We start from the raw sequence: 9,831 nt of genomic DNA, 5'->3' as shown, positions 1-9,831 counted from the left end.
CCCCCCTGGAAATAAAGTCTTATTAGAAATGCATGGAAAGCTTAAGAGCTAAAGGGGTGAGAGAACTGGTAGTAAGAGTCTAGGGCAAGGCTATACAACAGATTTTAATGAGGTCTATTTGCATGGTGCACTCTTGATGGACTGCAGAAAGTGGGGGGAGGCATGCACAGATTGTTGAATCACTATTCAGTAAGGACACGGGACTTGCTGTCTTATTTTCCAATTTTTTGGCTCAATAAAACACTTTTTAAAAAAATTATGGGATTGCCCTAGCAAGTTGCATGTCAGCTGTAGGTTGTGCACCCTGCAATAGGGTAACTGTATGAAAGGTCCCAATGCAGTATTTATCAAGAATCTCCCAATATTTAAATACAAGGTCTATCATTTTCGGGTCTGTCTCTTCTGGCTAGAGATGAGGAGGAGTGAAGAATATTGAGTTATCTGGTTTTTGTATTTATTTTATCTTGAGTGTGATGGTTAAGGTCAAAGTTGATTATTTACATTCAAGACCAGATTCAATGTCCACTGAACTCAGTAAAGACCACTTTTGATTTCAGTGCACTTTGGATCGGCTCTTAAATTGTTAGAATATGGCACACATGAAACTACTGAAGCTTTTCAGCTTGGTAATGCGGTAATGTTAAGGCAGTCCATATACAGTATATTTAATATTTGTACTACAGATTCACTAAACCGAGATGGTGGAAGTGAAGATAAATCCAAGAATATTGAACGAAACCAATCAAATATTTTACCAGGTGAGATTCAGTGTTTTTCATTTCTTTTTTCTTAAGTAAACCTGTTTTTATGCTTATCCCTAGCATTCACTTTATGTTCAGGAAGATAGAGATATAGATAACTAAACGCAAGGGAAGGATGCCCTTGTAGGTATAGCACAGACTGTGGTGTTGGGACATTTGGTTTCTAGTCCCAGCTTTGCCATGGAGTCACCCTGTGATGTTAGGCAAGTCGCTTATTGTCCCTATGCCTTAGACTTCTGTTGTAAATCAGGTGAAGAAGTAATTTATAAGGCTTGCAAATAATTATCTAAAAATACTTGGTTCTGCATACTATCACAAAATATTTACAGTTGAGCACGATTTTAAGCATAGGAATGGTCCATGGGAATGTAGGAGCATATGATCTTATGTCCTCTTACAGGTTATCCTTTCAGTAAGGAAGTTATCTATAGCAATTATTTGAAGATCTGCACACATTGGCATTGCTTTTGGGAAGGAAAAAAGCTTTATTTATCTGTTTAAATAACCATCCAGACGGATAACTTGACATCGTTATGGGGTATCTTAAATCTGTGTAACGGAACGGAGTTGTGGAACAACTTAAGCCAAAGCTAGTGATCCTTTCCTATAGGATTAAAAGGAGATTTAGTTTAACTATCTAGTGGACAAGCTATTTTGGACAGACCTTGAAGGATAACTTCTACTTTTGTGTAAGTAGGGAGAAATTAGCCTGCCAGAAACAAAGGGCCCAGTCTGTAAACCTTTCTCACTTCCTTTTGACCTCCCTTTGCAAGCATTCTTCCCTCCTTTACTGCAGAACAGGTTTGGGTTTTTTTGTTTGGTTTTTTTTGTTTGTTTTTGTTGTTGTTGTTGTTTTTTTTAGAGTAGGCATCTACTTCCCTGTTTTTTCCTGAGTTTTCACTTGCTTATATTCTGGTCTTTCATGTACCCTTCCATCAGCTACTTATTAAAAACAATTTAATAACATGAGCAGAGGCAGGAGAGATGACAGTCTTACCAAATGGTGTGATCCATTTCTACACTGCCTGAGAGTATCCATTTAAAAAAAAAAAAAGAAACAGTTCGTGGTAATGTTATGTCCTAACAAGGCTGTTCCTGTCCCCTGTTTTTGCAATTAGGCCATGATCCTGTGTGAGATTTGAGCAGGCACAGATCATCATCCTGATTATTGGGGCTGCAGTTTGTTGCATTGGCATCTTAGTGTGGGTTGCTGTCTCCTTATCTTGCTGCAAATTTCAGATCTATTTCATGAGCCAAGTTTCTGCTGCTCTTTGTTTCTTTTTCTGCTGTAAGCATAAAGCTGTGTGTTTTGTTAGTTTGTTTTTTTCTCCTCCAAGTTTAGAAGTGTATCTTAACCAGTTGCTTTGGGCTCTTTTTTTAAAAACAAATCTTGGTTAATCCTACCCTGCTATAAATTCTTATTCAATTCTGATCTTTGGTATCTGCACCTTCATGTATGCTCCGCACTTAAGTAATCTGTACCCACTCTCTTTCCCACAGGCTTTTTGCATCTTTTATTTTAACTCATCCTTTTTTGGCATTTCCTCCTCCCACATCTGTCTGCTCTGCAGTGCTTGCGTATATATTTTTGAGTGTTACATCTCCTTCCCCCTTCTTTGTCTTCCACATTATATTATTTCCTACCATATGTAGGTCACATCCATCTATCCATTGTCTATCCACTGACTAAATAGCAAGGAACTGTCTAGATTGAACAGAAAGAATAAGTACAGACAGTGAAAGAGCCCAAGGCTGAATTAGTTCAATCTTTGCAAGTTGGTCTAAGCTCCACAGATTGAACAGACATTCACTTTTGATTCTGGAAATGCAGCCACATGTCTGTAGTGTCCCAGGCCAGAAGCCGGGGGACACTAAGGCACACCTTCCTGCTTGGCTGGAGCAGACAGCTTGGGCCAAGGCTAGCCCGCCCACCCTACAAGGGGTGGGGAGGGGGTTGTGGGATAGGTGCAAAGCATCCTGGGATGCTGGGGCACTATGACTTAACTTGAATCTAGAGGGGATCTGGGACAGAAGTCTGATACTACATCTCTCCAGGTTTATCTTAAACTGATTTCAGACATTTTGAAAGTGGTTGATGTGCACTGAACTTCTCGTGTTACAGATTTGAACTGGTTTCTGATCACCTATACCAGTTTCTGTACTTCTGTCCCTAGCCAAGCAAAGGAAGGTATCATGTTTCATAGGCTCTTAAGTTTTTTAGGCTATGGACAAACATACTCTTTGTAAAGAAGAAGAGCTGCTATGCAGTGTCACCCATCAACTATTATGATTAAGGATCTACCAAATTAACAGTGGAAGTAGAGTGTGCTGGTCCCTTTAATCTTGCATGTTCCCTCACATGCACCTCGCCCCTTGCCCCACACCCTCACTGCTGACTAGCGGAGGACCCCAATTAATGTTAAATACTTCCACTGTTATTCCCACTGTGCTGCTTACAGCTGTTGCAGGTTGATTTTTGTATTGAACACTGTATCGCAAGCATGATGGATTCCTTTGTCTATTGCCTTGTTCTGCAGGTGAATTCTACATCACACGTCATTCAAATCTTTCTGAAATTCATGTTGCCTTTCATCTCTGCGTGGATGACAACGTGAGATCTGGTAACATTACTGCTCGTGACCCTGCAATCATGGGCCTCAGAAATATTCTCAAAGTCTGCTGTACACATGACATTACTACAATTAGTATCCCTCTCCTGTTAGTACATGATATGTCAGAAGTAAGTAAACCAAAAAAATTGTATGTGTTTTTAGCTTTATTGGTATTCAGAAAGGTAATACTCTCCAACAGCTGCTAGCCAATTTGAGAGGGTATATAGTAGCTATAATGCTTCATCAGTGTCAGTTTCCGGTTGAAAAATGGTTAAAATCAAAAGTAGATATGAGATATTTAGAGCTGTCTGCCACTGTTTAGCTCTTTGTATTTATTTATATTTAGGAAATGGCCCTAAATTACAATTTTAAATGTAGCATTGCTTGTGCCTTTTAAGAACAAATACAGCCTTGATCCTGCAAAAAGAACCATTAATATGGATGCTTAATGTGTACTCTGCATGCATCTGCAGTTTATGGGACTCCATGTGGGCAAATCTGTCTGTGCATTTGTCTCCTAGAAGGATCAAGTCCTGTTACAGTGCAAGATCTAGCTGTGGAAATAAAACCCCTCTGTTAATGTTGAAGTAGGCATTAACGGACAATACTTTAAACACAAGTTTAGTCATGGATAATGAACATTGAAAAAATGAAACCTAATCTAATAATGTTGAGATTTGATTTTGCTGTGATGGTCCAGGAAAAATATGAAGAAGCAAGAATTTTATGGGTGATTCTCTTTTATTGAACCAGCTGCAGGGTTGAGATGGATGTATCCAATAAAGAAATTGCCCACATGAATCCAAACCTAATCTGACACCATTTTCTCCTCCCCCACCTTTGAAATTACTTATTGAGACCTGCAATCATGCCAATTTTTTTTTTTTTAATTGATGTGGTTTTAAGGGTCTACCCAATCAAGGAACTGTTGGGAATAAGTCTTAATAGGGAGGAAAGGAAACCATTCAGTGACATATGTATTGTGGATTTTCCTGTTTTAACATTTTTTGTTAAAGTTTCAGACTACATGAACAGTTTATAAAATACCTACTTTAAAGGATACTATAGTATTGTATGAAATTTGAAGACTATAAAATGATTGTGTAGGTCTTTTAAAATTGATAAATAAGCCCTTATTTGTTTCATGTTTGAATGTTTGCAGAATAAACTTGATGACCTGCATGATATATATAAATTTAAACAAAAGTGTAAATTGCATTGGAAACACTGATAACAAACAGTTTGCTGCAGCTGGCTGACCTTATTTAAAACCTGAAACTTCTATAATTCCTTATGGAGGGAAGAATGAACAATATTACCTTTCTAAATGCTAATCTGAAACTACTGAACTCTGAACTAAATCTGAATTTAGTGCCTTTAGTGCCTTGTTTTTTGAAGCCGTTTACCACCTACATAAAAACATTTTTGTAAAGTGGTTAACCAGTAGCACAGCTGCAAAGATGTTTGGATGTTTCACTGTGACAGGCATTCATCATGAGCTTTCTTTTGTTCTCCCAGAGATTATTCTGTTTTTGTAGATGGAGACGTGAAATATATATTTAACTCAAGGATGGCAATGAGTTTATCAAACTGAAGGAGGGTATAATATCTCACTTGTATGGGGACCTTTGTATAAAGCAAATGCATGTCACTTTGGGGAGAGGGTGGCAGAATGTTACTATTTCCTTTACTGTGACGTTAGTATAAAGCATGGTACAATTTGCCAGGCACTTAAACCCACATCTAAGAAATTAGAGGGAGAAAGAGAAATGAATGGCTGGAAGACTTCTGATCTGAAAGGATTGTAACAGTGCCAGCTAAGCCAAGACCAGGCAAGAACTACTTGGTCATCTGATAGCTGTTATATATCCTAGGTGAACTGATACAAGGGATGAAACAAAGCTAATAGCCAGATGTTCACACTTACCATTTGAATGCAACTTGCACCTTTGTTTTATAGCTTTAGTGTAGACGCCATTGCTGCTGCTTGTATATCTGTTTGAAGAAAAACAGACCTCATCAAGTCTATTAATGGGTGCCTCTTTGTGATCATTACATTTAATGTAAAATACTCCTTTTTGGAAAGGAAAATTAGAAAAAAAAACTGTAGTATACATTCTTCTCTTCCTTCCCTTCCACCTATCTAGTTAAATGGCTTCTAACTAGATGTTTTTATTGAAGGCATTTTATTTGGGGCATATCTACTATGACCGAATCCTAAAAACCTTTTCCTTGTTACAATACACAGATACTAAAGCAGAAGTCCAGTTAAAAATAACTATTTAGGAACTTAGGACCCCTGTTAGTCCAGTTTCTGCAAAGACTTAAGTGCATATTTAAAATGCATGTGACCAGACCCACTATTTTGAATCTGCCAGTTAGAACAAGTAAGTAGGAAGTCCTGCAAGACTTACCAACAAACTTGGGCTCTGATGAGCAAAAGGAATAACAGCCCTGCTACTAACAAATCAGCTCTCTCTTTTTTATATTATCCTTTTGGATACAAGGATAGGTGACATGGAGTTACTAATTACAGGCAAGGTTCCCAAGCAGTCTACCTCCCTAGATTGACACTAGTAAACTCAAACCTTTCTTGTCCTGTGTCCCTGCACTTGAGACCAGTGTCCATCTAATCTTCAATCATAAGGACAGCATCAGAGTACATTTTTACATGTAAAAATAATATTCCTAACCTGGTGAAATAATGAGAGCATCAGTTTTAAAGATGACACACTAGTGATTCAAGTTGTAATCCATTTTGAGTTCTTGTGGGTTGAATTAATGGGTGTTCTGTGTTCAACCTGTTATTTCCCTTAGTGCCCACAACACTTAACATCTATATCCCTCTAGAACTGTCCAAGAACTGGTGTCATATCCTGCTGCTTCAATTGATCCTTTTAAGGCATCATCTCACTTTCCATATTGACTACAGAATGTGCTGCTAACTTGCCTTCAAGGCAACAGGACCTTTCTTTTTAGACTCTGGTTTTTAACCTAAGCCAAAACAGGGATCAAAACTACCAGCAAACGCCTACCTTTCATGTGACAAGAAGCTTGTGTGGGCAGATAAATTACAATGGAGACCCAGTATTTCTTCCGGAAAACTTGAAGAAAATACTCTGCTGTCCAGCATTGTGCTATCTGATTTCATGTGTTGTGTAACTGAAGGGTGAAGCAAACAGATGTGAAGAAAACAGATGTGAGGATTTGCATCATGAGAACTGTTTTTAAATGTTGGTTTTACATATAGTCTCTATTTTATGGTAGGGGGATGGGGAGATGCTCTAGATATAGTGTAGGTGGGAGCTGTGGTTTCCAGCAACCCTTGAAGGTAGTCATGTTGGGTGAACAGTACTGTCATCACCAATCCTGGGTCTCCCTTTTCAAAAAGCTCACCTTTAAAATGTATTTACTGCTTACTCAATAGTATCTTCTAGTACTTTAAAATAGTGGTTGAGCTCTTGTCATCCATAAGGTATGCAACATTTCTAGGATGGTTTGGGAAACTCAGGTTTGCTTTATGGCTTCAGTCTTGTTTGAAAAACTGAAACACTGGTAAACCTGGTCTCACTGTGGTCTGAGATTCAAGGGGACTTGGGTTCAGAGAAAATAGTTTTTAACAAATGTGTACACATGGAAGTCATAATTTAGGGACCTACCTAACTCTCAGCAAATGAAAGCAATTTTCATGACTTGGTCACAGCCCAAAGAGCCAATTTTCGTGGTCATTTGGGAGCAGCCTTGCCCCCTGGCACTGATTGGTGGAGAGGCCTCGGGGTGGGAGGGGGGGAGAGGGATGAGGGGGCAGCTGCCATCTTGATTTCTGGCTGCTGTTTGTGCAGCCCCACCCCTCGCGCTAATTAGCGGAGAGGCACGAGGGGGTAGTCACCATCTTGGCGGCTGTCCTTCATGCTGTCCCACCAGCCGGCACCTTCACCTCCTGGGCAGGATGTGAGACTGAGCTGCAGTGGCAGCAAGAATTTCTGGCTCCCACTGAAGAGCCAGTATCTTATTTTCATTACAGTTTTTTGGTTGGGTTTTTGGGAAAGGTGGCCAATGTCCCTTTTTTGTAGAGATCACCGTTTTTCATGATTTCCATGAAAATTGCATCACTGCAATTTAAGTAGGTCCCTACTTGTAATACTATAGGTCATAAAAATAAATTGGGAGTGATTTTCAAAAACCTGATTTAAAATAAACTGCCTGGCCACAACAAACAATGCTCTGTCTTCAGTCACGTGTTGTTGCTTGGTTGCACTAAAATGTAAAATTACTTTTTTTTTTTTTTTCTTTTTAAGGAAATGACTATACCATGGTGCTTAAAGAGGGCAGAGCTGGTATTCAAGTGTGTCAAAGGTTAGTATTACATTTCACCTATTCTTCTAGATCAGAGCTATGGGCCACATGCAGCTCACAAGGGGTTAATATGAAGCCCCCATTACTCCAGTTGTAATAGCAGCTGAAAGCTTAAGGATCCCTCTCCCACCCCTGGCTTCTGCTATATGTCCACACCCACTGGGCAGGGCAGAATGGCATACTGCAGCTTGCAGTGCCAGGGGAGTTGGCAGCCCAGAGCACCCATGCAGTGTAGTGCCACAGGGGAGTCTGCAAGGAAAGGTGAACCAGTGTGTAGTGCTGCATGGGAGTGTCTGTTCCCACATACTCACAGTCCCGTAGAGTGTGGGGTTGCCTGCACGCATGTGAGGCGTACAGCCTGGAAGGCCCTGTGGTCCATACTAGTGCTACCCCTGTGATGTGCAGCCCATGAGGCATGTATCTAGCTGCTTTGAATCTGGACAGTCCTGTTCTAGATGTCCTTTGTTCGCAGGAAGTGTGTCAAATTTACCTTTTGCAAGAGAGAAACAAAAGGAAATGAAAATGGAGAGCTAGAAAAATGCTGAACTTCTAGCACAACTTTAATACACTTTAAATAAATTTTTAAACCTTAATTGAAACAGCTGCTGCTGTCTCAGAATTGGGGGGAGGAGGGGATGTAATGTTAAGACATGAAAATCCTAGGACATACACAGATGGATAGATGGCTTCAAAGAGATAGCTATGTCAGCCTGCAGTTGGGGTAGATGTGTACCTTTTATAAACTAAATCAAAGAAGCTTTTGTAAGCAGTGGACTTGGTTCATCAGATGCTATAAAGGGACACAAGATAGCTTCAAGCCATCTCTATACTAGTGCCAAATTGGTCCTTGAAATACACTGTCAAGTAGCTCAACCACTTTCCCACCTGCCTCCATTTTTTTTTTTTTAATGGGGGACTCCACTATTTTTTCTTTGTTATTTTATATGCTAATGCATTTTACCATTGGGAGTTTTTCTGATTACTGAGTCTTAGCTTTGCCTTTACTTTCCTAGTACTTCTGTGCCCCATAAATAATTCTTCCCATTTTTGGTGGTCAAGTGCTTCAGACACCTGTAACATGTTATGTTCCCTCCACCAGAAGTGAAGTAGCTACCCCTTAGTATGTACTACATAGTCATAATTGTATAACATGCCTGTGACCCATAATTAGAAAACTACACACTGTGCTAACAAAAGTGTACTTTTATTTGTCAGTAATATACCATGGGCTTGTTTTGGGTTCATGGGTCATAGTTTGGCAATCCCTGTCTTATAATGCCATGTTGTCACCTAGCCAGGTTTTATATATGAAGACTTTTTTTGATAATAAATCCTACCTACACTTCCTCTTTTCCTTCTCTGAACTGCTTCCAATCTGTCAGTCTGTTTCTAGTCATACCATACCTGGTTGCAAATTCAGCATTCCAGGGTGCACCATAGGGCTGTGCAAAATTTCAGCAGCTGTTTCATTTAGTTTCAGATTTGGATGTTTTAACGGTTGAAACGCTTAATCCAAAACGAAACATGGGGCTCCGAAACAGCTCTGAAACAAAGGGGCCATCCAAAATAATTTGGATGTTTCAGAGCTGGGCTATTGACATCTGTAGGTGGTGGCCAGTGACAATGATCTGTTCCTGAGGTCACTTCCAACCCAGGGGCTGGGGAATTGACCCAGGAGCTGGGGGAATGTCAAGGTCCCTGAACACTCCCCCAGTTTCCGGTTCAATTCCTCAGCTCTCTGATCACTTCCCCCAGCTTTTCCCGCAGGGCACAGGCCCCCGGATGATGCAGGATGCTGCTGTCAGCTGGGGATGGCGGTGGCTCTAGTCTATTTTCCCAGCTGGCAGCAGCAGCCTGCTGAAACCCTATGTGCAGATCCAGGGGTTACACACCCTAGGAAAAGCTGGGAGAATGATAGAGAGCTGGGGAATCAAACTGGGAGCTCTGGCTGACAGGTGGAGCCACCCCAGCTCCCAGGCAGTGCACAATACCCTGGTGCGGGTGCCAGGTGGTGGTGGGGGTGATCCCCTCACTGTGCGGGGGGGTTCTTGCCATGAGCCCTCAGGCCCCAATCACCGCTGCTAGAGCCAATGTGTGCAGGG

The 9,831-nt window shown here is 40.6% G+C and overlaps 1 protein-coding gene across 3 annotated transcripts in view; it reads left to right on the top strand.

Moving 5' to 3' along the window:
• Positions 1-9,831, top strand: part of CUNH12orf4 (chromosome unknown C12orf4 homolog) — a 40,284-nt gene that overhangs the window by 21,868 nt on the left and 8,585 nt on the right. For 2 of the 3 annotated variants that reach the window (XM_019516016.1, XM_019516015.1), the window contains exons 10-12: positions 684-758; positions 3,299-3,501; positions 7,672-7,729. In XM_019516016.1, the coding sequence (XP_019371561.1) occupies positions 684-758; positions 3,299-3,501; positions 7,672-7,729 (336 nt within the window). The remainder of the gene's footprint in view (positions 1-683; positions 759-3,298; positions 3,502-7,671; positions 7,730-9,831) is intronic. The other variant, XM_019516017.1, reaches the window with a different exon arrangement.

This window comes from Gavialis gangeticus, unplaced genomic scaffold, assembly GCF_001723915.1.
Source record: "Gavialis gangeticus isolate Ggan-Ray unplaced genomic scaffold, GavGan_comp1, whole genome shotgun sequence".
In the NCBI taxonomy this organism is placed as follows: domain Eukaryota; kingdom Metazoa; phylum Chordata; order Crocodylia; family Gavialidae; genus Gavialis; species Gavialis gangeticus.
This window is presented reverse-complemented; position numbering and strand designations above follow the sequence as displayed.